At 50.9% G+C, this 27695-nt stretch overlaps 3 protein-coding genes and 1 long non-coding RNA gene across 6 annotated transcripts in view; 1 reads left to right on the forward strand and 3 right to left on the reverse strand.

Annotated features, from left to right (window-relative positions):
- The window catches only part of Hoxc10 (homeobox C10), a 68574-nt gene that overhangs the window by 12657 nt on the left and 28222 nt on the right, over nt 1–27695 (reverse strand). The window lies entirely within an intron of this gene.
- Hoxc5 (homeobox C5) lies at nt 4677–8185 on the reverse strand. Its single transcript, XM_048363135.1, has 2 exons — nt 6664–8185; nt 4677–5916 (listed from the first exon to the last, which is right to left on the reverse strand). The coding sequence occupies exons 1-2, from the start codon at nt 7115–7117 to the stop codon at nt 5702–5704; spliced, it is 669 nt and encodes a 222-aa protein (XP_048219092.1). The 5' UTR covers nt 7118–8185; the 3' UTR covers nt 4677–5701.
- Nucleotides 7825–27695, forward strand: LOC125363847. The gene is made up of 4 exons (XR_007213364.1): nt 7825–7835; nt 15498–15504; nt 17359–17371; nt 26375–27695. It is a non-coding gene; the product is annotated as an uncharacterized LOC125363847 (long non-coding RNA).
- Hoxc6 (homeobox C6) lies at nt 9518–22944 on the reverse strand. 2 transcript variants are annotated; one of them, XM_048363125.1, is made up of 3 exons: nt 22813–22944; nt 11509–11854; nt 9518–10722 (listed from the first exon to the last, which is right to left on the reverse strand). In XM_048363125.1, the coding sequence occupies exons 2-3, from the start codon at nt 11660–11662 to the stop codon at nt 10415–10417; spliced, it is 462 nt and encodes a 153-aa protein (XP_048219082.1). In that variant the 5' UTR covers nt 11663–11854; nt 22813–22944; the 3' UTR covers nt 9518–10414. The 2 variants fall into 2 exon arrangements, with proteins under 2 accessions (XP_048219082.1, XP_048219071.1); XM_048363114.1 differs by lacking the exon at nt 22813–22944 and having other exon boundaries at nt 11509–15392.

Consider the following 27695-nt stretch of genomic DNA (forward strand, 5'->3'; position numbering starts at 1 on the left):
CCCCCAAGTCTCAAATTACGGTCTGAGGAAAGGACGAGGGGGTGGGGGTGGGGGTGGGGGTGGGGGTGGGAACAAATTTCAACCCCCTTTCGTGTTTTTACTCTCCCAGGTGAGACCTGGCAAAACAGTAATAAAAAACAAAACAAAACAAAAACCCCTGACCTGATCAAAGCAAATAGTTTCAGGCAGATCTATTTTTACAGAAAGTGAGAATGGTATTTCAGCGAAACTTTGAAGCCTACAGACCAGAAAGGAGGGTGATGAAGTATTGAATCCCTCAAGGGAAGCAACGTAAAATCTGTACAACACAGAAATACTTCTCATACTGAGAGAAAGGAAAGGAATAGGGACTGAGATTTGGCAGGGGGTCAGAGAGGACAGTAAAGTCTTGCCTGGAGTGGGGCTTTGGCGGAGGCTAAATTCCTCCTTAAAGACCCATCGGACCTGCTAGGGCCCTGGGGAGGCCAGAAGGAGGGGAAGAGTCAAGTTATAGACCAAGGGAAGCTTCCATCTTGACTCTGAAAATTTCCACAAACCCTCAAAAAATCACAAACTAGTGGAGAGAGTGGCGACAGAGAATAAGGGGGAGGGGAATCCTGAGAGTTAACTTCTTAAATGAGCTCTTCGGGAGAGGATCCTCTGGGATCCTAATGCTTTGCAGGCAGCAGAAGTGGGGGTGGCCGGAGTGAGAGCTCTATTTTAGCGGAGGACCCGGGTCCTGAAAGAAGACACAGGGGAAGTCCTCCATGTTGGGCAACTATGCACCCCACCCTCCCCAGCAAAGTTGGGGCTCCTCTTGAACTTCCCCTGTCTTTGGGCCTTTGTCTTCCCAGACAGAATCTGTGTTGTCTGTTTACCTTTCCCTGAGTTTCCCTCTTCCCTAATGGCTTGACCTACCTGGGCAGTGTTAATACTATTTCCTTTTCACTCCCCAACAGTACCTCTCCACAAAAACCTATGTCCAGATTTCTCCCCCTACACACATACATACACACACAAAGCCTTCAGGAAGATTTTCCCCGTTTGCTTCCACTTTCCCCTGAGATCTGTTAGACTTCAGACCCTGCCTTAAAACCCAAACCTTCTGTGTGCATAGGGACACAGAAAACCCTGAGTTCACACACGTTGTTTCCCTGGCTTAGCTCCTGGTGACGCACTGGGAGGGGGTGCACACTGGCAGGTGTGGAGGACACACGTGCTTTCCATGTCTGATGCCTCTCCTCCTTCTTAGAAACCTGAAGGGAATCCCCCTTGAGGATTGGCCCTGGTGTACAGTGCCCAGACTGGAGCCCCTACTAGCTCCATCCTCTGGGCTCAGAGCTTCCCAGCTCAGCAAACACATTGTCTCCTCCCTACCACCAAATCCAACACACATTTTCCTAACACTCCCAGGGCATATCTCCAGGCCTCTCAGCCCTACTTTTACCTGAAGAAGATTCCAGAAACTAGAATTAGGGGAAATATGAACCAAATTGGCCTCAGGCAGACTAAGAACCCCACACTTGGGAGGCTGGGACAGCTGCCCACCTCGGCCTGGTGGTAAGGCAAGGGATATACTTTGGGGCCAGTCCAGGCAGCAGTCAGGGGGCTCAGAAGCCAGGGAGCCTTCCTTCCCTTGCCTTCTTCCCAGCTTCTCATTTTGTCTGGACTCTGGGCAACTGGCCAAAGGCTGAACTAGCCCCTCCCTGGAATAGTGAACCCCAGAGGCACTTTGTACTTGTAATTAGGGTTTACACACTCCTACAAACACAAAACACCCATGTTTTAGCCACTGGTTTTCTTCCCAAATGAAAGAGAAGCAGGAAGAGCTTGCAAAACTCTGAAGAACCAAGGCCTCCTACTACCCAGGAGGGGGGTGGGTGGAGAAGGGAGGTCTGGTTTGGGGAGACTAGCTCTCCCTTTTGCCTATTTGCCAGCAGCTTCCTGTCTTCTCCCAACCCAGCCTGAGTTAGGTTGGGGAGGCCTTTTCTCCCCCACTCATAATGACTGGAAATAGCCTTATTTCTAGTAGCAAGGGGAAGGAGTTAGGTAAATAGGAGAAAGGGACTGAGAAACAGAGAGAGAGGAGAGAGAATTAACTTACAGATTTCGCCTGGGATTCATTTGCGAAGATGTAACCTCTTTCACCATCATCCCCAGCGCCGTAATCCCCTCTAACTGCCAGGCCCTCTGTCCTAGCATTAAACCTCACCAGCAGCTGCGTGGCTGGACAGTTAAGATTATATATGATGTAAATATATTGTGGGTTTGTCAGCTCTCCCTACACCATAAAACTTGGTTTAATGACATCACGTGGTCCCCCAAGAGCCACTCACGGGCTTGCCTTCAGGCCATTCACATAAATAACCTCCAAAAGTTTCAAACTCCTAAATTCACATGGAAGCTGTGCCTATTTCTCTAATGCTCAGTTACACTAAAAAGCCCTCATGCTGCTCCTTTGCCCCACCCCACCCCCCTTGCAGGGTGGGGAGGGGGGAGAGGGTGGATCCTTATTTATTTATTTACTTACTTACTTATTTCCATAAGGACCTGTCGCCTTCGAGGTCGTGTTGATATTTTTTTCTTCCTATTTTTTTTCCTCCTCTCTCCTCTAATTGCTCAGAGTGGGCCGTGTCCCCTCTTCCCACTCCCCCGGGAAGGTAAGTCACGTTTCTTCCCCTTCTTTCTTGCTGCCAGCATGGGTGGGTTCCGGGGCAAAGTGGAGAAGCTGGCTCCTTGGGCGGCTCCTCTTGGGAGCTAGAAGTCCCTCCACTTCCTCCCCAGAGCAATGGCAAGCCCTGGTCCTTGGAGAAGGTTCCAGGAGGCTGCCTAGGCGGTTCTATTACCCTTAGAAGCTTCTGTTCAAGGGAAAAGCAAGGGTCTGGGTCTTACCATCCCCAGCACGGGAGAGAAGGTCGGAGGCCTCTTGGCTCTGTTACCGCTACTGGGCAGCAGCGTTGCTAAAGCTGAGGCTCAGGCCTGCAGACTGACAGACAGGAGGGAGGAGAGCAGGCAGGCCTGGCGTGGGGCTCCCCAAGCCTGGCCAAGCTGAGTCAGTCTTTCTGTCCTTCTACTCCTCCAGGGAAGGAGAGGCCCAGGCCCTGCTGAGAGTAGGCAGTGGGGTGTATGCATTCATACACTTCAAGCATGCCTAGCCGGGCTAATGCACCTTACTGCGTGCTGGGTGGGTCAGACCAACATGGTCCCCAGCCCAGGCAAAGCCCCAGGGCTCTCCCTGATGATTGTTCCTGATGATGGGGAGAAAGCACACAGCCCCTACAGCTTGGGAGGCTGGATTGGGTGAGTGCGGGGTGACATAGTCTCTTCCTTACTTAACTATTACCCATCAGAAACGCCAGTGCTTCTTCATGCTTCACTGCTCCCCCAATAGTTTTACTCAGCATGGAGAAAAAAATTAAAATAACTCCCTGAAGAAAATTACACATTTTATTTCAGAGAGAGAGGGGAAGGGAGGGAGGGAGAGAGAGGGAGAGAAGGAGCTGGGACTGGATTGCCCCTGTGGTGCACACATTGAGTAGAGATGTTGCAGGCACCCTAACTTGTCCTGAGTGCAGTGTGAAAGAGGGAAAGGAAAGAAGTCATAGGTGCAGGTCAGTAAATACTTGATGAGTTCCTACGTGCAAAATATGAAGTGAGGAAAGGCTTACCAGTTCGCTAAAAAAGATAGCCGGGTAGGCAGTGGGATGCAGCAAAGTCATTCCTTACAATAAATCCAAGGAGCATCAGCATTAATAATCATAAATATTCTTCCTGCCCCTCTCCAGAGTCACTCTGTTCCCTTTCCCTCTTAGCTTCTGGATCAGTCCCCAGTCTAGCTCTAAACACCCACCCCACCAATGTGGGGGGCCTAGGCTTGACTCCAGGAAATCACCCCATTTTGGGAGGCAGGAGAGGAAACTGCAGTAAAGTTTTATGGACCCTTCCCACATTTGTTTCTCCTGTAAAGTACTTCCTCTCCCAGCTCATCCCAGGAGGCTACATAGGAGCAGAGCAGGAGCAGAGTGTAGGCCTAGGCCAGCCTCAGGCACCACCTGAATTAGCTGCCTTTCCCCCTCCCTGTAGGCCACTCTCCTCCTCCATACAAAATCTCAGAGGCTGAGATAAATGATAGCAAACAGACATGACTCCAGCCCAGGCCTAGGCAGCTCTTAACTTAGTTAATTGCCCTACATCGCCTTAGACTAGAAGGCAGGGAAAACAGCCTGAAGATTTTCTAGCAGGCAGGTGCACAGTGCAACTGCACCTCCAGCGTCCTTCTTTCACAGGTTATGAGAAAGCTGAAGCACACCTCAGCCAACTTCCCCAGCACCTCTTCACCAAGCAGGGTATCCCTAGATTGAGAGGTCACCCTCCTATGTCCAGTAAGGCCCTTCAGAGACCACTTTGCTCCAGACAGGATCTTCAGAACACTGAAAGGCCTGAATCTGAGCATGGCGGAGCTACTGGCCCCTGCACATTAGCTCTGGCATAGAGTGGACCCACTGCCAGTCTAGAAGCTTTACATTCAGTCAGCAAATGTGCCCAGGCCTGAATGCCTTAGATTGCCACGGCATGGGAAAAGCTGTACAGGAGGCCCAGGTGCTCTTCTTTGCCCTCAAAAGCCCCCCATTTTAGAGCTAAGAAATCAGGAAAAGAACAAATTTTCACTGCCTAAAGAAGTACCTCAATTTTTTAAAAAAGAAATCTTAGAGTCCGTGGATCTTCTCCTCCAACCTCACTTCCCACTTAGACACCGTTTACCATGCTATGTGCCCTGAACAGACAGGAGCCACTGTATCTTTTAGTCCTGTTCTCTCTTTTATTTGATATGACAAAATATAGTTTCAGGAAAGACTAGGAGTCAATAAATAGTTGGGCAACAGCAATGGGTCAGGAGGGCAAGAAAGTCATGGCAGCAAGTATGGGATAGCAAGGAGCCTCAAGAACCATTTGCTGGGGTCCAATGGCAGGAAACCCCAATAGTCGAACTAGCTAGTAGGCTGGAGCTGAGAACCTGAGAGGGCATGCAGCAGGCTGGGGCTGGGGAGGTTCCCTGGGCTTTTTTTTGGGGGGGGGGGGATGAGAAGAAGGTTAAGCTAGCATCGGGCAAACTCCTGGGCCCTAGGCCCAAGTTCACTCACATCCCCCTTTCATATGCAAATTCTTAATAAGTGAAGAAGGATTTCAGTTACTATAAGGAAGTACCCCTAAATCAGGCCATAGACTCTGCCAAGCACAACCACTCTTTCACCAGGCTGCAGCTGCCTGGTCCTCCTAGCCAGGAACAAAGGAGAGGGTGAGGTTGGGAAGGGCCTGTGGCTGACCTGACCCACCTTAACTCTGGCGGGCAGACCAGGGCTGGGAGCCAGAGAAGGCGGATGAGGCTGAGGTTCGCTCGGTACCAGCTCTGGTGCCAGGCAGACCTCGGGGCAAGTCCTGCAGCACATGCTCTGGGCCCCGCCGAGTACCCAGTTGAGTGGACGAGAGATGGACAGTGCGGGCAGCCCCGTGGGAACCCTGGGTCAGCGGGGATACAGAATGCCAAGGGAGAGAGAAAAAAAAAAAAAGCGCTTTTTGTCTGTGAGGCCCAGGAGCCACGGCTCCAGCCTCTACCTCCAAAACACAGAAAAAGGAAAATCGAAAAGGAAAGGCGCAGGGACCAAAAGCCGACTTGGGGGTTAGGGGTTGGGGGTTCTCTCTGCGGGCCTTCCTTCCTGTTGCCTCAAAGAGCCTCTTTGCTTTTCATTTTGGAATCTTTCTTCCACTTCATCCTGCGGTTCTGGAACCAGATCTTGATCTGTCTCTCGTTGAGACACAGGTTGTTGGCGATCTCTATACGCCTGCGGCGAGTGAGGTAGCGGTTAAAGTGGAATTCTTTCTCGAGTTCCAGAGTCTGGTAGCGCGTGTAACTGGTTCGGGAACGCTTGCCGTCCGTCTCTGGAACATAAATCCCCCCCCAAACACACACAATGCCAGGAAGGGGTGAATAGCGTGCAGCACCCCCAACATCCCACCCGAGCCCCAGTTCCTCCCATCCACCCGCAGCCCAGAGGGGAAAGGAAGCTAGAGCCATGAGACAGGCCCAGAGGGCCGCAGGCCAGCGGGGCCCACCCAGCCTAGCCCCGGAGAGGCGCCTCCGCCGAGGCAGGAAACTTTCCACGGCAGCCTTCACTCAGCAAGCCGGAGGGGGCTGAGTGGGGGTGGGGGGAAGAGGGAGACCCAGGCTCGGACCGAACAATAAGCACCCTCGAGATCCGAGCACCGGGGACCCCCCTCCCGCCCCTCCCTGAGTCGCTGGAATCCTCCGGAGCTCGGAGCACCGGCCGAGCCGGCTCCGCAGGGGAGGGAGGGAGGGTGCCGCGGGGGGGATCCCCGTTCTGGAGCCCCTCTCTCCTCACCCTTCAAATCCCTCTATTTTTTTAACTCCCTCCCTCCCTCTCTCTCTTCTCTCCCCCCCAAAAAATTGAATATTGCCTTTTATACACGTTTTGTTCCTATGATCCAATTATGTCGTCGTAAATTTGGGCGCACACAGCCTCTAAGCCTTTTAGTGGACAGTTTTACGAGCCATTGATGCCTGGATCGTAAAATTTATGGCCGCAGGTTTTTTTTTCTTTATTTGCCCCGCATGGCCTATAAAACCCAGGCGGACCCGAGCGCGCAAAATGAAGTCCTAAAGTTTACCGTGGCTCATGTGCAGTTTGGTCATCCACGGGTAAATCTGTGGCGGGGCCGGTGGCTGGCTCAGTCCGGCGGGCTGCCCTGTCTGCGCCTGTTCCTCTTTGATCTCCCCACTGCTCTTAGCTCGCTCCTCCAGCGCTGGGCGAGCCGCCTTCTGACTGTACATCCCGGGGTTCAGAGGAGCCGCTTCGTCTCTGCCCAGAGCGTGTCCCGGAGCGGCTGCGGCGCTGCAGGCGGGGCGGTCGGGGTGAGCCCGGGGGTTGGCAGCCATGTCTACCCCGTGGAGAGAGTTGGAAGGCGCAGGCGGTGGGAAAGTGATGCTTAAGTCCAATCCGCCGTAGCAGTACCTGGATGCCTGCACCTCTGAGGCCGATCCATAGTTCCCACAAGTTTGCATGTTATAGGCAGGGATATTGGGGCTCTGCTTATAGAATGAATTGGCTACGTAGGAGCTCATGGCGGGGAGGGCCCAAAAAAAATTTCTGCACCCTTTTTGATTAAGGGTGATTTGTGACTCTTTGAAGTTGAGGGGGTTTTTTTGTTCTCCAAAGTGCACAATTTATAGGTGGAGATATCTCTTTCTTTATCCTATGCGCTCTTCCCAAATAAGGGAGCCTTAAATAGAGTCACGTGACTTGAGCGGCCACTCATAAATTTGGCTTGATGACCTCCGGGAGGTTAGTGATGGAAGCCGGCGAAACGCATCTTGATATGTTGGCAAAGCCCAACCAAGGGGGAGAGGGAGTGAGAGAAAAAGAGAAGGAAGGGGGAGGAAAAAAAAAAATGGTTCTTGGAATTGGGGGGTAGCTGGGATAACGAGTCCACAGCGACACCTGGTGCCTACTTGGACGAATTGCATCCTGATGTTGCGGTTCGCCATCAGGCGGCTGGATTTTTCTATCCTGTAGAGAGAATCTGGTTGTTGCTGAAACAAACCCTTGAGCTGGCTTTTCTAATTCTATTGAAATTTGGAGGGGGGGAGGAGGGGCAAGGCCCTATTTAGGACGCACTGAAGTACTTTGGGTAATGGTTTGTCCTGTCCTCTTAGCCTTCAGAGCCTTTCAAACTTCAAAAAAAAATGACAGAGGATAGGGAATTTAGGCAGGGTAGCTCCTCCCCAGGCTGGAGAACCAACAAGGCTTATCTCTGGTTTTCCAAACCAAAGGCCAAGGTCTGTCGGCTGGGAAACCTCAAGGACCCAATGCTTCTGAAGAGGTGTCTATCCATGTGGGAAAGTGGACTTCAACTTCTGGAGAGGTAGACAGGCTGCTCAAGTGAATGGACAGAACTAGACAGGAAGGTCCGAACTTGGGTGGACAGAACTAGACAGGGAGGAGGTCATGTGGTTGAGAATGCTGAGGGCTCTCTAGGATGTGTTTGGAGATGAGGAGCCAAGTGGAGCTGAATAGACCTCACCATGCCAGCCCCTCATTTAAGTGTCAGTGGGGCAAGTGAGGGGGGGAGTGTGCGTGCATGTGTGCATGCAGACACAATGGGCTGGAGGACTGCTCTGTAATACTGTGTGTGTTTGTGTGTGTGTGTGTGTGTGAGAGAGAGAGAGAGAGAGAGAGAGAGAGAGAGAGAGAGATCCTCAAGTGGGAAAGATGTCAGATATTTTAGATGTGAAATAGATGCTACCTGAGGGCAGAATACTATGAGCAATGCAGAGGGAAAGGCCTTGTTTGTACCCTTTGGGTGGGGGAGGCTGCTGGATTAGGCTTTCTAGGAACCAAAATCCAAAGGCCCACAGGAAAACAATTCTGGAGCTCTTAGAGGCATAGAGATGATAGGGCTGGGGGAGTGGGTGGGTAGGCTGGGCTCTAGGACAATCTTTGCAGTTCTAGGCCAGGGTCTCCACAACTCTTTAAGCCTTCTTTTCCTAGCTCCAAAGTTTACTCTTTCCTGCTTGCCTCTCCCCAGGAAATCATTGCCTCTACCAGGAAAAGCCTCCCCCCCCCCCCCCACTCTTTGCTGATAGAAGCACTGGCAGGGGCAGTGGTGGGGCTCTGAGAGTCTGGAAAATTCTGGCAGGATTTTTTTTTTTTTTCCTCCCTTAGGGAGATCCCCACCTCACTCCTTGTCCCTTTGGCCCACTCAGGTTTCTCTAGAGGAACTTGGAGAGAGAGGGCTGGAAGTGAGAAATGGTCAGAGTCCTGCTGGGCCCTTCATCTACCAGATTTGGGGAGGGGGGAAAAAAAAGGAAGGAACCAAACTGGCTGGGGTTGTAAGGAAGGAAGAAGGAATTCCGTCTTGGCCACGTTAGGAGTCCCAGCGCAGGCGAGAGCTCAGTTTCCAGGCTTTCTCTTTCGAGATGTCCTTGAATCGCTCAATCCCTGCGGAAGGACGGCGATCTTCGGAGTCCCCTCCGCTCTCCGCCTCCGCGACGTTTCGCAATAGCCGGCCTGGCGCTGGGGGCTCGCCGGTCTGCCTGAGAGTCCCCTTCCCCATGCCCCTGGGAGTGGGCGGGGGTGACTCTGGTGCCTCGGTGGTGCTGTTTTCCTGGCCTTTCGGGGCTCAGGGTTCAGAAGCTGACGATTCCAGGCGATCACAGGCAGGAAGAAAAGGCCTGCGTGAGGCTTGGAGCACACAACCCGACTACACCGGGTTTTCCCCCGCCCCCAACGAAAACCTAAGAGGCTTGTTTTTTCCCCCAGGGTGTGCTTGGCTTGGTGTTAGGAACCCCGAGAGAGACTTCCCAGCCCGCTAGAGCGACCCCCAAGGCCCAGCGCGGTGCCGGGTTCCAGGGAAAGGCGGGTGCAGAGTACTGAGGATTGCTGGCGGCGGGCAGACGCGAGAGCTTTGGGAGCCTTGCTCCAGGCCGGCGGGGGAACGAATGAACAGAAATGCAGATGTAAACTTTTAAAAATAATATCAATTTTATTAAATATTCGAGAACGGATCCAGAGATCGGATTTATACAGGAGGGTAACACGAAGGGATTTATTTATTTATTTTCTCCTACTGGCTAAACAAACGTCATTCACTTTTTTTCTTCTTTTTTTTTTCTTGGTGATTTTTTCACTCTTTTTTTTCCCCTTTTTTAAAATGAGATCGGAACACTGACGGTGCTAAACATAAATATAAATACAGAGACCACAAATACAGCTAAAAATATTCACACAGAAACGGTCACAGTTTGTAATATGCCATAATGACCCCCAGGAATCTTTTAAATACAATTTGCCTGGGCTGGGCATTTGCTGGGGTAAAGGGGGACCGGATAAAGGTTATAGGGGAGGCCCTGGGGGGTGACTGGGAGGGGCCAAGGGGCCCCCCTCCTTGGGCCTCCTGCCCTCCCCGGCTCACCAGGCCAGGCCTTGAGGCCCCAGAATGGAGGCCCCGGGCCCAGAAGCCAGCTTCTCTGCTCGGGGATGGAGGGGGGAGGCATCCAGGGAGTGTTGAGAGGGGACAGATCTTCATTTGGAGAGAAATCTGTGGAGTTTGAAGCGAGGTTCAGGGACGGAGCCCCCAAGGCCTGGGCTGGGAAAGGGCCTGCAGACAAGCCGGGGGAGGGGGGGGGGGACCGGAGCTAGCGAGGGAGCTAGGAGGAGGCGCAAGAGGAGTTGTGCAAGGAAGGGAAGGAGGGGGTCCAGAGCTGATTTTTCAGGTCCACGTCTGACTCCCTAATTTTGTTTCAGGAAGTCAAAACATATCCATTGTGCCAGTGATAAATACAGAGTGTGTGATGGGGGGAGGGAGGGAGTTGGGGTGAGCTGGGGAGAAGGAGAGAAGGGGGTGGCAAGGATAATCTTGGTCACTCTTTCTGCTTCTCCTCTTCTGTCTCTTCCCGCTTTTCTTCCTTTCCACCCAGGCTGTCAGCCGCAGCCCCTCCGCCGCCCCCCGAGAGCGTGGACGTGAGATTAGATTCTTTTTTCCACTTCATCCGGCGGTTCTGGAACCAGATTTTGATCTGTCGTTCGGTCAGGCAGAGCGCGTTGGCGATCTCGATGCGCCGGCGCCGTGTTAGGTAGCGATTGAAGTGAAATTCCTTCTCCAGTTCCAGGGTCTGGTACCGCGAGTAGATCTGGCGGCCGCGCCTCCGGTCCGCTCCGTAACCGACCCCTAGAGATCCAGGCACAAAACATACTCAAAGCAATCAGCAAGGCGCCTTCCGCACACCATTTCGCCTAGCAGAGAAAGTCCTGACCCTCTCTCAACTTGGCCGGCCAGCTCGTGGGCCCCCCTCCGGGGGGTTCTAGCCTTCTCCCTTGTGCTCTGCCCCACCCCCACTGGGGGGTACAGCCAGGACCCCACTCCATGCGGCGCTCCCATAGGGTGGGAGATGTGTGTCCCAAAGAAAGGTGGGTGGGTGGGGCGGGGCAAAAAAAAAAAAAAAGAAAAAACACACACAACCCAGGCAGCGAGCTGACCATCTAAAAGGTGATTAAAAAAAAAAAACTCAAATAATGGGGACAAGGTCCCCCCCCATTTCTCTAAGGACTGGGTTTCCCCCACTTTACTAAGCACCCCAGCTCTTTGGAAAGTTCTCCCCCACTTCTCTACCTTCTCTCTCTCCCTCCCCTCCCTTCTCTTCAGCCTAACTCGACTTTGGGGGGCTCCCCTGCCTGTGCCCCCTCCCCTCAGCCCCTGCCCTGTTCCTGCCCCCCTCAGCTCGCCTTGGAGCCCTCCAATCCGTCAGAGGCCGAGGGGGCCAGGCCCCTGTGAGCCAGCGCGGGAGGCGAGCAGAGGGGGCAGAAGAGGGGGCCCTGTCTCGGCGTCGGCGAGGAGACGAGAGCGTGATTGTTTTTATGGGGCCATAAAAAACTCTCTCCGCCCGTTCTTCTAGGGAAGCCGGTCATAAAGCCAGTTCAGTTTATTTAATTTATATCTTGGAGCTGTAAAACTCACCACTGTGCGAATTCATTCGCTGCATCCAGGGGTAAATCTGGATACTGGCTTTCTGGTCCTGGGGCGCAGTCCTGCCCTGCTCAGAACTAAAATCCTGAGCGATTGAGGTCTGTGTGTTATGTCCTAAGGTGTTTTGTCTGCAGTTTGAAAGCATGTCTTTCTCCTGGTAAAAGGAATTAGATCCATAGTCATACGGCCCCCGGCTGGAACTGAATACGACATTCTCCTGTGGCGAATAAAAGGGAGTCGAGTAGATCCGGTTCTGGGCAACGGCTGCTCCATAGGTCGAGAAATGCCTCACAGGATCATAGGCGGTGGAATTGAGGGCGACGTTGGGAAGGACTTCCTGGCCCCCGGCGAGGTGGCAGGATAAGGAAGGGTTAGTGAAGTAGGAATTCATCCCTTTGCCTTTACCTGGTCGGGCTATGATTTCTTTAATATTTATTTCTGTCTCCAGTTTGTAGTCGGAACTAGATGGTTATAGGGACGGCTCCAATCCAGGACAGACAAAATGACAAAGTCAGCTGACCCCCTTCCAGCCAATCGCAAGCCAGATGTCAAGAAGGGGGAAAAAAATCGCTTCTGCTTCTGTTGATTCCCTAGTTGAGACTAAGTGTGTATGCTTTGAAAGTAAGACTTGGATTTCTTGTTAAAAATATATACATATACATACATACATATATATAATGGAACTGGTTGGGGTGAAGGAGGGTACATATCCACAAGCAGGGCCTTGGAGTCCAGGGAAAGGAGAGAAGTACTTTCAAGAAATTGCTCAGCCCCAGCTAACTTTGCTGTGCTGTGGCCAGGGCCAGAGAATTTTCTGTATTTTCTATTTTATCCCATTAAAAATCTGCCCCTATTTAAATTGCATTCTGATTGCTTCATGAAAGAAACTCCTTCCCAATTCAAGGGGGTTCTTACAATTCTACAAGACATCCTGGTTTGAAGAAGGAAGGAAGTCTCTGCCACTAAACCACTAAACCAGCATACCCCCCCCCAACACTAAAAGAAAAAAAATCAAAAGAAAAAGAAAATGAATAAAGCCCACAGGAAGAAGAGCAGAGCTAAAGAACCTTTATGTAGAGGGGATGTAGGGAGCAACTGGATCTAAAGGTTGAGGGTGAGATTTCAGGGTACAGTAGCAGAGTTGAAGTGGGCAGAGGAGGAATACAGCTGCTCTCCCCTGCCTTCTAGCCTCCTTCTGCCTCCTCCCCAGGTCCCCCCTTTGAGGGAAACACTTACAACAACTTTTACCTAAAAGGGAAAATGTATAAAAAGTGGTATAGGTAAGGGAGAAAAAGAAGAAGAGAAAGAGAGTGAGAGAGAGAAGAAAGAAAGCAAACGGAGTCGTTCTAGAGACATCAACTCCTGTTTATGTTGGTGAGAATTTATGATTTGGAGCTAGCCAGGGCCAGTGGGGTATTTCATGTAGGTTCCAGGCAGAAGGAGAAAACTGGTGGTATTTTAGTGGACAGTTAGCTCCAGCAAGCTCACACCCCTGTACAGGGCAGAAGCCCCCTGCCCCAGCTGGATTCACTGCCCCGCCAGGGGAGGCGCCCCTGGACCTGAGTTTTCAGGCTTGAAGACTCTAGTAAAGGACTGTTGGGGAGCTCTTTTGCCCAAGTGTCAGTCATCTCTGCACTCTGAACAGCCTCTATCCTACACACACTCCCCACCCCTCATCTTATGGCTGGAAGAAAATGAGAGAGGGGCTGTTAGGAAGAGGCAGCTGTGTGGAAGCTTAGAGGAAGCTGCAGTGGGCTAACTGAAGCAGTGGAAGGTGTGCAGATGGAGATTTCTCTCCTGATTCATCCAAACTTAATTTGATGTCGCAACATACACAGAAAATGCCTTGAGTTGACAAAGGGGGGCAGTGGGGTGTGTGTAGAGAATAGTGAAAGCTCATATTTTCCCCACATATACTATTTTGGGGGGTGGGGGAGACTGGCTATAACAAGAACCCGGATGTCGCCGGATTTTATGATCTTTTCCTTCTGTGTAACAAAGCGGAGTAATCAATGGGTAGCAATAAAGCCATAAACGGGACTACGCTGGGAAAAAACTCGTTTATTCATCTTCTGTAACGTTAAGGTTTCCCTGGAGTGTCGCTAGGGGGGAAAATAAAGTTTCCAACCCAAAAGCAGACAGTGTGTAGGAGCTGGTGCAGACAACGTGTTAGTTAACACATGAACCTCGTTAGGGGGCTGAAGCGTCTTCCTGCCAGACAATTTGTGTTGGCTTTTAAAAATCCAGCCCCCATCCTTCAGAAAGGAGGGGCATTGGTTGGTATTTAAAAGGGTAGAGGAAAAGATCTCTATAATTATAAAGGTTCCTCCTTTAGGACTATTCATCCTAAAGAGATAAAGGTGAAAGAATAGAGGAGTGGGCTTCCATCAAGAAAGAAAATTTAAGAATAATTTCATTTGGGGGACACATTGCAGGTACAAATATAGACACCAATGTGAGCTCCTTTCTGCTCTCGATCCAGCTGTCCTGGATCATGGCATGCCTGGGCAGAGGATTCCCACAGCTGGCTGGGGCTCCAGTCCCCCTGGAGGGCAAGAAGGTAGGGAGAGAGAAGACCAGGGCGAGGGGGTAGCCTGGGGCTGAGGTAGGGAACAAGTCAGTGCACCCCTGGACACAAGTAGCCTCTTTCAAAGTTCCCAGCCTCCTTTCTGCCCCTGAGGGTAGCAATGTAACAAGTAGGGGAAGCCGGAAGAAAGAGGAAATTCTCCCCTTATTGCAGAGCAAGATTGCTGAAGGGATAAATCATGTCAGTGATATTTCCTTCGAGATATTAAATTGTTGCAATGTACAACAAATTGAATGATGGAAGATAGGATGTCTTAATGAGGCTTTGCTTTCAATAGGTGCTGATTTTCTATGTATTTTCAAATCTCTTTTATGAGTGAGTGAGGGGAGGGAGGGACCTTGAAAGAAAGAGGGAGATTTTAGGAAAAGCATGTGCTACAGCCCTTCCAGCAAGGTGGCCTAAGTTTCTACCGACCCCTCCTCAAATAGATCTGAAGAGGAAAGGGGCCCTAAAAGTTGGGGAGAGTCTCTTTGGGGGCCTAAAGTCAGTGGGCTTGGGGGTGGGCGACCTGAGGAGCAGAATGTAAGTCTCAGGCTGGGGAAAGTTAAGTGTTTTATTACGTCCCTAAACAGAGGGCAAAGACTGAAAGGTCTCGCCGATTTATAATGAACAGAAACCAGCTGCTGAGGGGAAAAAGCAGAAATGCTGGCAGGGGGAGAGAAGGGGAAGCAGAAGTACAAATAAATCCCCTCACTGCTTAAAGACTTTTGGCAAAAATTAATTTCCAGCACACTCTCCTCCATCTCCTTCTGTTCCTAAGGAAAGAAGCTGCCTTCTTTTAGTTAGATCTTTAATTATGCAGCTGAAATTTACTAGAAGGATTCGCTGCAAGGGGGGAGAAACAGGTCAGATGAGCTCCATCTTCCCTCCATTGGCTTTTATTTTCCTTTTCCTCATTTTGTGTTAATCTAATTTTTTTTGGCAAAAGAATGGCTATATATGCTGGAGGAAAGGGAGAGCTGGGACTTGGCTTTTTCTAAATATATTTATATTTTCCTGTTAAATTTGTCTGAAAACAATTATGGAAACTCATCAGCAGAAGCAAGAACAGATGTTTTATTAAAACTGCAGTTGAGCTCTGTAAATATGCACAAGTCTCAGGAAGGAGGGAGTGAACTCATTCTTTGTTTCTATAAAAACAAGCCTAGAGAAATCAGAGCACACACAACCCCATCAGGCCCGCAAGTCTCGGAGAGGCTCCGGTCTGCCCTTCGGCCTTCTGAATTAGACATTTGGAGGGGGACTTGGTGTCAAGAGTAGATTTTTGCTGTCATTCGTGGATTTAAAAAAACAACACGCACAGAGAGAGAGAGAGAGAGAGAGAGAGAGAGAGAGAGAGAGAGAGAGAGAGAGAGAGAGAATTTAAGGGGAAAAATGTAGCAAAGGAATAAAGGGAGAAAGTGACCAAGCTGCTCCAGTCCCTTCACCCCAATCCAAAACACATGCTTTTCATAAATACTAATTACTAGGAGAGGAATTTACTGCCTGTGTCTTGGAACTGAGTGGGGTGCAGTCACCAGCCTGGAGTCCCCAAGGTGAAGGGTTCCAGGGGAGCTGAGCACTTGGGTACACGTTAAAAGTTTCTACTTCAGTCTAGCCCTGTCGTGGGGCAGGGCAAGACTGGGGGTCCCTGTGGCTCTGAACTCAGTAAAGGGTGAGGGGAAGCAGATCCTGGCCTGGAAGAGGTTCATGGGCAGGCCTCGCCTTGCCTGCTTTATGGGGAGAGGCATTTTGAGCCTGATGAGATCTGGAATTTTATGTGGGGGACTATATTTTCCAAAAGTCTTCCTTATTTTGTATTCTGTCAGTCTCTGTCTCCCTAGATCCCTCAACTCACTCCCAACACAAACATACACACTCTTTTCCTGGCTGCAGGCTGCGCCACCAACTGAACCTCCGGCGCTAAACAGGCACCCCAACACTAGAGCCATAAGACTCTTAAGTCCCTCCACTTGGGTGCTTGGTGACTTGGAAGCCACTACAGTTAGCTAACTCTGTCTTGGCACCACCCCTAATTCTTGTTCCAGAGACCAAAAAGAAAAGTTACCCCATCAGCCCCTTTTGTGCCACAGGGCAGGGGTTGAAATCCCTCTTAGAGAGAAAGCCGAGTTTCAATAATTGCTCAGCTCCCCTCACAATCACACTATTTGGTTAAGGCTTTGCTGTACTGGGGTGACTGTTCAGCTAACTCCACTGGAATAAAATTCGATCTTTTTCATTTAAAATTATAAATGAACCCTGCTCCAAATGCCTGGTATTTTGTCTACAAGCTCCTTTGATCTCCATGGAACTCTTGGAGCAAAAGGATTGTAAAGAGCTTCACTGGCTACCAAAGATACCTGAACACAGGAGCCAGTCTGTTTGGGGACACCACGGAAGTCTGGCTCACCCACAGGGCTGCCAGTTTTTCATACACACCCTTGCAAAAAAAGAGAAACACTCCCCCTTTTAAAGTTCAGACTTAGAGACCCTAGGAGGAAAGTGAAATTTGATGCACCCAACCAGGAAATAATTACCGTTTGTGGGTGCTGATATTTGGGGACAGGGCTCAGGTTGCCAGCTGAAAGGAGTTGGGGGTTGGCAGGAAGAGGAGGGGAGGAAGAAGGGACCAGATGGGGCATGTCCAGCTGCTTAGAACTGGCCCAGACACCTCCTCGGAGGCCCTCACTGCTGACTCCTCTTTTAAGCTAAGAAGAGGTTGTGAGACTGTACTGTGTAGCTGCTGTCGCTTTACTGCAATTCAGTGGAAAAGAAAGGTATATGGAGGGGGCTCTGCTAATTCATGTCATATTTCCTCTCATTCCGGATTTCTGCCTGACCTTTCTTTACTGGCTCTCTACCTATTGCTGCTACCATCAGCAGATAGAAGCCATCACATTGGCCTGGCTGGCTTTCCACAGTGTGATACACACTGAGCCCTGGGGCCCCTTCCAGCTCCTCCTGAAAAAAAAAAAAATCACTTCTAGCTTTTGGGGACCTGGCCTTCAAGTCTCCCACCATTATCCCAAACAGCTAAATATCAGCTGCATCTCATGTCCATTGAGAATGGAAAGGGAGTTCAGAAGCCTAGGAATATTTTAGAAGGACAAAGCAAGTAGCCCTACCTGGCTCAAGAGGAAAAATGAAATCTAGAACATTTAATTTTAAGACATAGACCAAGGCCTCAGGAGAGTGTCAGATGAGGAAAGAGGGGCAAGAGGGGGTTAGTGCTCTGTGCTAGGATCCTCAACTATATCTTAGACTCCTGATCATAGAGCATTGATTGGAGTCATTTTGAGGTTTATGAGAATTGTAAAATTGAAGGGCTTGGCATTTATGACGTCATGGTGGGTTATGATACGGAAATTGTGGATGTCATTAAAGTTATGTACTGCAAGAGTTTTATGTGTAGATGCCTGACTTCTCCCCCAACCCATCTCCTTTCTTTTTCTTTTTCTTCCCTTGATCTAATTTTTCCTGCTAGAAAATAAAATATTTTATTCTGGATCTACAAGCCAACAATGAAACATCGTCCTCACTTCTCTATAAATAATTTTGTCCTTTATTGTTTGTGGATTGAAAGAACCATTGAATCCATGCTGGCAAAAAAAAAAAAAAAGAGGGAGAGGGACGGGGAGGGGGAGAACTAATTTCAGAAACAAGAATATTACTTAGAAGATACTCTTTTAGGTTTGATAGCCAGGAGCAAAATTAGAGGCAAACGGCGGTCTCAGACTCTACACCTGACGGGATTGGAGATTTATAACATCTTTAAAGAAGGGACAATTTAATTTTGTAGGATTTGCTTAAATTCACTGCTGTTTTGGGGCGCTGAAGAGAGCGAAGGGGGAGAGGCACATGCGTAATGAATCTGCCAACATTATCCCAGTGAACAACCCAACCATCTGAGTTTCAGGGAAACTCCTCCAGAAAGGAATAGAGGGGTGGGGTGAGGAGGGGGCTCAATATTTTTCAGTGACTATTGCTCCCCCCCCCCCTTACCCAAGCGGTTCCCAGAGGGAAGGAAGAAAAGCTGGAAGCAAGAGGAAGGCTGCCCTTAAGTCTCTTCTTCCAGGACTCCGGGAGGTTTATGGTATCACTGTAATTCCTCTACCCTATAAACAGCTGCCCTATTTTGGGACGATTTCTGCTTCCTCCCCTTGGTAAGGGGAGAACCGGGGAGCGTGAGGGGGTGGGAAAAGGGAGGGAGTTCGAGATAGCTCCGCACTTTGTTCTCCTAGGCGAATTTGCTGGTTTGGCGGGTTTCTGACGCAGGGTGGCAGCAGACAAAACAAGTAAACAACTCACAGACACAATAAACAGGGGTGGATGCCGGGGCCCGGCCCCCACAGTGGCAGAGTCCGTGGTCTGAAAAGGGGGCATGATCCTGCAGTATTATCACCTCAGCACCCTAGGTGACTGAGACCTAAAAGCTTGAGGTCACGCTAAGTGATGGTGGAAAAAACTTGGAAGAAAGCGCCAGGGCCTCACGCTGAAGCAAGTCTGGACACGCGATTCCAAGAGGAACGAGGAACGTGAGAGTCTTGTCAGCAGCAGGAACCCCCAACAGCCCCGTAACGATCCTCATTTGTATTTGCCCTCTGCTTGGACTTTTGGTGACCGGAGAAGTAAGAAAATCTGTGAAAGGAGGTCAATGCAATCCCAGCAGCGGCCCACACTCAGGGCTCCAGGCCCAGCTTTGACTCCAGAGTGACGGCCACCACCCTTCTCTCTTATCCTGGCCTCACCCTGGCTCAGGTATCAGACACAATTAAAATACAGTCCCACCAGAAACCAGATTTGAGTATTTGGAGAACCTCATATAGCTCCCAATCTGTGCCTACAGACACAGGCAACTCTGGTGTGGGTTGAACAGCAGCAACCCACTCCTTCTGGCTTGCCTTCTGCACCAACCTTTCCAAATTCCTTGGCTGGTAGCCACCCCAAACCACTGCCTGGAGGCCACCTTATTAACCACTCTAATCCTTTTGAAACCCCCCCGGGAGACTTGTAACACCGTGGCCCAACCCTAGCTGCTTAGAACTGCGTACAGGCCTACAACATCCACAAAAAGAACCCATAGACCTTACTTTCAAGATGACAAAAATCACCTTGTGAGATAGTTGGGCATGTTGGAAGCTTCTCGAAAGAGGCAAGGAGGGAAGGCAGAGGGGTTTAGTATTTTTCAGCCAGGCGGCTTAGACAGCAAAAGCATTATGACCCTAGAAAGCCCTTGTGGCATCCATTGGTACTGGAACCCGCATATTCCGATTTCAGCACACACATATATTTCCAGTAGAGCAGCACTGAGGCCTCCTGAGTGCCTCATTCTCCTCCAATGAGGGTTAACAAAATTTCACATGCACATAAAATGGTGTTTGAACATATATAGCCATGGTAATACACAATTAACCACAAGGAAATATGAGTCTCTCTATATTCCTACATAAGTCTCGAGCCTGTACATTTGAACCTGTATATAAAATAAATGTATAAAGCCACCAAGCCTGGTTTCAGAACAGAACAGCCGACCCAACAAGGTCGTCTTTTCCAACCAAGGTCACATTCTCTGTGAGGATCACAACTGTCAGACCAAAGAGAGAATGGCTTTGCTCTGCCCATTTCTCCATGACTAGGAACCCTTGCATGAAACACAGCAGATCCCATCCTAGGGCTGACAAAACCCCTTCAGGGGCAGACCAGAGAGTACCAAAAGGGTGGGCTCAGTTGGGGGGAATGCTGGGGCCCTGGGATTGGGGAAAGTTCCCAGGCCTTAATTCACAGATTCAATGTCTGTCCAGCCTTAGCCCTTGGAAGTGCAGAATCCTTGAGCCAAATTCTATTCTGGGCCACTCTGGCTATTATTAGATAATCACAGAAGAGCTCCCCTGTAGTGAGGATCACATCTACAGAGAATTTGGGCTGTAGGGTTGCCACTGGTGGCTCCTCTTGAGCTCCTGTTAAAGAGCCAATGGGGTCAGGGCGGGCAGATAGAAAGTAACTGGGAAGCAGAAGGGGGCTTTATACCCTGGCTAGATTGGAAAACTAGGGCCAGGCACTGATGCCCTTCTTCCTCAGTGTCTCTCTGTCTCCCAAGGAGGGGCTGGGGGGTGAAGGGCACAGGGTAAGGTGCTGGGCCTGCATAATACTAGCAAGAAAGGGACAGGAAATTGATTTTAAAATAACATATAAGGACACCTCAGAATGGTGCAGTTAACTAATAACCTTGCACACTAGCACCCCATATCACGATATCAGGCTGTTAGCACATTAAGTTCAACCCTTGTAGGCCTAGAGAAATACCCCTGGCTTCTCCCAGGCCCGCCCCTCCAATGGGAGGGGGCCCCCTCTAATATTCCAGGTGAATCCTACTGGCCTGAATAGCCCCTCTGCGGAAATGGTTTTCTTTCAAAGAAGAACAAAGAAGACCTGTGCGCCCCCCCCCCCCCAATTCAGGGAGGTCATCCACTGGGGTGGGAGGGAGGGGGCAGACAAAATAAAGGCGAAAGAGAGAAATAGAGGCCTCACCGGTCGGCGGTTCCCACATTATGCCAGGAGAAAGGCTCCCATTTTCGGGCCTCTCGGGGCCCCTCCACTGTCCCACCGTTCTCCCCTTGTCCCTTTCAGGTCCCCACAGACTCTGGACCGAGCCAGCCGTGGCCTGGTTCCTCAGGGCGTCAGCTCTCAGGCCCAGCCTGGGCAGCCGGAGAGCGCGCTGCAGCCGGAGCAGGCGGCGAGCTGGGCCCATTTGGGGAGAGCCAAGCGCTTTTTCCCCGATCGTAAACAAGGAACGCGAAATTAGCCCCTCGGCAGACGCCTCAGCCGACACACTAGTCCTATTGGGGGTGGGGTAGGAGGGGGAGAGAAAATGCCATTTCTTCCCCCGGGAGAATACCTCTGAGGCCTTTATGCCGACTGAGAAAGGGAAATTTTAGGGGGGCAGGAGAGGAAGCGAAGGGGGTTGTTGGGGGAGGGGAGCGAGGATTCACCATCAGTGCTCAAGGGGCCCAAGGGGTTTGATTTGAATGCAGACGAACGGTATTAAAAAAAAAAAAACCAAACAATTTGATAAAGCCAGATTTTCTCCACCACTCTACCCCTCCCTGAACGACGACGAAGACGACGACGACGAGGGTCAGGGCTTAAACAGGAAATCGAGGCGCGCTCCCCTCCCCCCACAGGGCTTGGCTCAGAATCCCGGTGGCGCCTCTCTCTGGGAATGCCAGGCGGGGGGGGGGGGGGGGGGGGGGGTGTCATTGATTTGGATGGAAGGTGAGTCCGATCTCCCCCCACCCCTAGTTCCTCCGACCTTATGGAGGATCTGTTCCCCTCCCCAGCTCTGTGGTGTAACTGCTTGGGTGTGTAAGCATTTGCATGTGCGGTATGGCTCTTTATAAAACACAAAAAAAATCACACATAAAAGATTGCCCCCAGGCGGGGGGGGGGGGAGCAGGGCGGGGGTCATATATCAAACTGCAACACAGTCAGGACCACGTACATTTGGAAGAAATTAAGCCACTGTGTTATGAAACCATATGTGTCAGGTTAGACCTATACAGCACGCCATTAGCACCAATTATTAGCGAGATCCTGTGCGCCCAGGACTCTCGCGGCCACCCTATTCTGACGCCCCTACCGCAGGAACCCACCGTCCCTCCCCGACGCCCCCTCCCGCAACAGCTGGCGGCCCTCCCCGGCACCCAGGCGGCCTTGCCAAGCCAGGCCCGGGCCTGTCCCCGCCCAGCCCCGGGCCTCTGTCATTCCCATCTCTGCGCAGACAGGGCAGGTCCTAGCCTAAGAACAACCACGCGAGGCAGAGGCAGAGGCAGCGGGTCCGTGGGCATCGCGGGTGGAGTGGCCGCGGTTGGGGGTTGTTGTGGGGGGGGGGGGGGAGACGTCAGGCCCAGAAAGGGAAAGCGGCTAGGCCTCTTCGAACACAAAATGGCTTTTGCATACTGCATCCCTCCCCCCCCCCCCCGTGCCCGCAGTGCAGGGCACCTCCCACCCTTCCATCCTCTAGGGTGGGGGCGGGAACAGGGGGTGGGCAGACGCTCTCCCCCCTCGGCTGACGCGCACCAGCCACCAGCCTCCCCCCTAATTGCCAATTAACAGGCCCCGCCGCCCGGCTAGCTGCGCTCGCTTCCTGCTCCGTGAGCCCTGCCCTGAGCTCGCACTGCGCATGTGTGAGCTTCACAGACTCACTCTCTGGGAGGGAGGGGGCTGCCAGACTGGGAGGGGGCGCTGGAAAGTTTGTTTGGGGGTTGCGGGGCTGACGTTGCTCTAGGGGCCACGGGCCCAGCCTACAGGTTTTTTCTCGTGCTCTGGGGTTTGAGCTTCCGCGTCCCCTCCGCCCCAGCCTCATTAGCTAAGACGAGGAGGACTCCGTAATAAATAAAGCAGGTACTACAGACACCGCGGGCATCCAGCAGAAGGCCCTTGCCCTAAACCTGGGGCTTGCACCCCGTGGGCCAAGTCCTCTAGGCCCCCTTCGCCTCCAACTGCGGTGCTCTGTGACATCAGGACAACACATTGGCCCCACTCCCAGTCACCAGTATTCAGTTAACCCTATTCCTCCCCGCCCCCATTTCTTCCTCCCCATAATCACCCCCCGTGCCCACCCTCTCACCTCTTCCCTCTAAGCAAGACAAGTCATTGCTGTCCTTATCTTGAAACCGCCACCCAGCTACGGACCATTAGTTACATATTTGAACCAATAAGGAAACACTTACCGGGCGCTGCTGTCACTCTCCCTCTCTCCCTCTCTCTCTCTCTTTCTCTCTGCCTCTCTCTCTCTCTCCCACTCTCTGTCTTTCCTCTGTGCCGCTGCCGAGCCTGTCTCAGCTCCACACATACAATATATTTTGTATAAATTTTAAAATTAAAAAAATAGTCACGATAATCAAAAAGCCAAATAAAATCCAGGAGAGTTGCAGGAAGGGGGCAGAAGGGAGAGTCTGGGAGATGGGAGGGGTGGAGGGGTGGAGGCAACCGCAGTTCTCGATCTCAACTCCTACCCCTGCATTCCTTCTGCCCCTCGGGGGCCCGAGGGTCGGGCAAGAGAGAGGGTGAGGTGCTCTCAACTCCAGCCTCTCCCCTCCCACCCCACTCTCCCCAAGTCCCCCCAGCTTCCAGCAACTCCACCTGGGAGGAGGGAAAAAAATTAAATAGGGGAAAATAATTATTAATTAGATTAATAAAAAAATTACTAGTAATGAAGGGAGCGCCCAGCGCAGGTTTCCCTGGCAATGGTTAGGCTCTTACAGGGAGGACTGCTCTGCGGAGCGCTCCGAACGGACAAACCACAATAAAAAGTTCACGTTCATGGATGGAATCCACATGACTTCTTGTGGCCAATCCAACTTGTGAGTCGATCGTAAACTTTTATTACTCAGCTGTAAATTTTCTGCAAACAACCGGGAATGCGATGCATTTGTGTAGCGTGTGCAAATGGGCGCCGCGGTCGCCATGTTTACCCAATTCTCTCAGAAAGGGAGCATCCTCGCGACCCCCATCCCACCCCCACCCACCGCCCACTCCCCACGGGCCGTCTGCTCCGAGCCCCCGCGGAAGGCATAGAAAAGAGATCCAGGGAGGAAAGAAGGCAGGGATCCGATGCTGGGGGTTGGCTGCCTCTTCTTCCTCATACCGAATGTTAAGTACTTTTCTTAATAAATGGAGATAATAAGGATGGATCTGAGGGAATTGAAGCTTTGCAAAGATTTGTAGCCTTGGGGGCTGTGAAGGCTGGTGAGGGAAAGGGACTGAAAATGAACACCCTCCTATGCTTATCTCTCTCTCTTTTTTCTAGGAAGAAAACATCTTCTCTACGAGGGTAACCCCCCCCCCCCATTGCACCCCAGACAGGAAAGAATGAAAGTCTTAGGCCATTGACCACCACCCAACCAAGCCTATCCTAGTCTAAAAAGCAAAGGCTGGACCAGCCCAGAGCAATCCTGTGGAGGCAGCCAGAGGGGTGAAATAAAGATGCAGCCCCTAGGACCCTCTTCAAAGGGGCCACCGGCATCCCCAGGTGGTCCCTTTCTTGGGCAGAATAACCAAGACCATCCCTGGCTTCAGATCCCCTTAAATTCCTACTTTTTCGTGGCCAACTTACATTTGTTTTAGCATTTAAAAAAAATGGAGGCCCGAGATGGCGATCTCCACTTCTTTCTTTCTTTCTTTGAGATGCAAGACAGTTTTTAAATCTTTTAGTTCTCATAGGTCCAAGTTGCTCACACCCACCTACCATTATTATTGTTGTTATTATCATCATCATCATCATCATTATTACTATTATTATGTCCTCTTTTGGTGTTTGGGGCAAGAACACTGGGCTTCATAGGCTCTCTGGAAAGAAAGAAAGAAAGAAAGAAAGAAAGAAAGAAAAGAAAGAAAGAAAGTAAGAAAGAAAAGAAAGAAAGAAAGAAAAGAACACTTTACCCTGACTTCTACCTTCTGCAGTAAAATTCTGAACACCTCATTTTTCCAAAACCCTAATTTTGGTGGGGAGTGGATTGATTCTAGGGAGCCGGAATAAATTCCTCTATAGAGACTATTTGCCAAAGGGCTATACCCCAGCCATTCTCTTCCCCAATCGCTAGAGATCTGGGGGCCCCCAGGCTCTCCCCTTGGTTCTGCCGCACAGAGCTGGCGAAGGAAGCTCAATGGTTGGGTGCCCCCCACCCCAGCCAACCAAGGACCCCTCACCCCCTCCTCAAACTTCCTCCACAGTAAGCAAAGCAGTTCCCTCAGCCGGATGCAGAGACCTCGTTTCTTTTACAAACCCACCCATAAATTTTATAACAGGTAGTTAAAAATTACGACGAGGAAGCGCTGGCCCGGCTTTTCACAATGGGCAGCGGGCAGAATGGGACAGCGCTGCGGGCTGCTCACCGGAAATTTTTTTCTTCTAGTCTGTGGCACGGTCTGTCCTGAGTTCCCTCTAATTGGGGTTAGGGGCAACTTTCCCAGCCTCCAGGCAAAGGGCCGGGGTACTTCGTTTGGGGATGGCGAGTCGCGGAAGGCCACCCCACCCTCCCATTCCAGGATTCCCCAAGGAGCCTTTCAGGGGACCACTGCATCCCCTACCCACCCCACTCCCCAGACTTCTCTAAGGTGTACACCTCCCTGGCCCTCTGAAATGAGGTGTGGGGAGAGAGAAAATGCTGAGAATATGTATTTTTTTAATCCCGAGAAAACGAATTTGCCCCCTAACTTAATAGCCTGCATCATCCTGTCTGTACGGCTCAGATTAGAATAATAAATTCAAGGCGAAATGAGCGAGATGCTTCCACTCAGCATTCTGAAAGATACTATTTTTCACAAATCACAAATAGCTTTCGGAAGCCACTTTGATTGGCTAATAAAAAAGTAAAGAATGGAAGAAAGTCCTATCTGCGGCAGCCGAATGGTACCCATTTCAGTAATGGGGCGGCAGGAGCCATTGGCGAACACGCATTTTTTCTGAAGAGAGCGCATCTCACTCGCAATTACATTCTCCCCCATAAAACGGGGTTTTTAACCTCCTTTTCTTTGCAAACGAGAAAACACAGGCGGTGGGGCTGGAAGAGTGGGGAAGCGGGTGCTGCGTGAGGGGGTGGGCGGGGGGGTGGGGGGTGGGGGGCTCCTTCAGTCTGACCCTCCCTTCGCCCGACATTTCCGACTTTTCCATCGAAGCCGGGCGCCAAGACACACCCCGCCCCGAGACGCGTCGGGCTCGGGGCCACGGACAGGGCTGGGCAGGGCCAGGGATGAATGGGGACATTTGGTGAGGGGAGTAAGCGACGAGGCCCTTTAGAGCCACTGAAGGATGGCTTCATCCCACTCAGCTACTGGGCCAGATTTTTTTTTAATTATTATTAATAGCACAAATGAAAGGTACAGAAGCAGTCCCTAGGAGTTTGAAGGGGACGCTGGTGGTAAGGCCTGAAGTCCGAGCGAATTGCCCTACTGTTAGGGTCCTCCAGGGCAGTAACGGGTGTGTCTCCTAAAGTAAAAGTGGCTACCTGGGCTGGCACCTCAACTGGCAACAAGACCTTACTTTCCCCAGGATAGATTTCCCTGGCGCCCCTGCTCAAAGCTGTCCCCGGCCAACGGCTGCTTGTACTTCGAACCCACATCCTCTCTGTAAATGTAAGGCCGGCGTTCCCTATGGAGGCAAACCCTCTGACCAAATTCTGTGTCACTTTCCGTAGGAGCCAGAGATTGGGGACCCCTGGTGAAACACACTGAACAATAATTTGCCTTGGGCCTAGGAGAGATAGATAGATAGATAGAGAGAGAGAGAGAGAGAGAGAGAGAGAGAGAGAGAGAGAGAGAGAGAGAGAGAGAGAATCTAACTTCAAAAATATTTCAGTCTTTGGGGGTCTGGTTTTGAAGACCAGACGACTCCATTCCCTCCCCTTTCCTCTTCTCTCTTAGCTGAGTCAGAAGACTTGTATCTCTGGAATTTGGGATTATTTGACCAGAATCCTATTGACATAAACAGATTTCTCTGTCTAGGACCCTCCAGAGAGATCTCTTTACCCCTAGTTCCCTGAACCTTCAACTCCATATTTTAGGGAACAGAACCCAGTGGAATCCCCATCCTGCTATGGAGGAATGTCCACTCAATTGGTCCATCCCCCCCCCCACACCACCCATGGCCCACATTGAGGGAGGATTGGACAAGCTGCTCAATTGTCAAGGTGAAACAGTTAGAGCAGAGGCTGGAGTGGAGAGGACCGCGTGGCAGGGATAGCCCAGTGCTGTCTGAATTTGAATTCCAGGATGTGAATACAGGCCCCTTGATCTTCCAGCTCACCCATTTCCCCTCTCCCCTGTGCCAAAGCTTCTTCATACCCCTGCATACACACACACACACACACACACACACACACACACACACACACACACACACAGTGTCTTTGGTCTTTCAACATCTTCCAGCCTAGCCCTCCTGTGACAGCTCAGCTGCCAGGATCTTCACACTCCCCCCTGTCCTGTTTACCATTCCACTGCCAGGTGCTGGGTGCTGGACACAGGGACACGTGAAGATGAGAAAGAGCCCCACTGCCTCCTCTCCATCAGAAAAAGCCATAGCCCTAGGAGGAGAAGGGGCTGATTCTTTGTGTGGGCCCAGTCCAGAGCTGAAGAGGAAAGGTGAATGAATTGGTCTTTCTCCCATTGGGTTTCTAGAACCTATGAACCCATTTTATTTGGAGCCAATATTTCCTATGTGCATAGTCCTCCCTATCAATTGACGAGTCCTCATTCTTCTCCTCTTCACCCCCCCTTCCCCTTCCCTGGCACCTGCCCTCCTAGCCCAGCCCTCCACAGAAGTTTCACTACCCCAAAGCAGGTCAGTGAAGAGCTTTTCCAGACTATTGGGGGGAAGAGATGAGGAGGAGAGAGCAAAGAATGGGGAGAAGAGTTGTGAGAGAAAAAAAAGTCATTCTAGCTTCAATATTTTTCTCCTTTTTTTTTTATTATGGACTCACGTATACAATACAAAGTACTTGGACCAGGAACAGGCTGTCGGGACACAAAATCTACATTCATAGCTGGACATAAGACAAATGACCAAAAATTATTATATAGATATATTTTAACGTTTTTTTTCTTTCGAGCACAT

The sequence above is a fragment of the Perognathus longimembris genome, chromosome 1 (genome assembly GCF_023159225.1).
Source record: "Perognathus longimembris pacificus isolate PPM17 chromosome 1, ASM2315922v1, whole genome shotgun sequence".
Taxonomy (NCBI): Eukaryota; Metazoa; Chordata; class Mammalia; order Rodentia; family Heteromyidae; genus Perognathus; species Perognathus longimembris.

Excerpts from the sequence above, each read along its gene's own strand:
- Hoxc5 (XM_048363135.1), bottom strand. The coding sequence starts at position 7,117 with ATGAGCTCCTACGTAGCCAATTCATTCTATAAGCAGAGCCCCAATATC. Across the intron at positions 5,917-6,663 it reads CAAACTGCACATGAGCCACG|AGACGGACGGCAAGCGTTCC; the intron begins GTAAACTTTAGG and ends TTTATGTTCCAG.
- Hoxc6 (XM_048363114.1), bottom strand. The coding sequence starts at position 11,908 with ATGAATTCCTACTTCACTAACCCTTCCTTATCCTGCCACCTCGCCGGG. Across the intron at positions 10,723-11,508 it reads GCGAATGAATTCGCACAGTG|GGGTCGGTTACGGAGCGGAC; the intron begins GTGAGTTTTACA and ends CTGGATCTCTAG.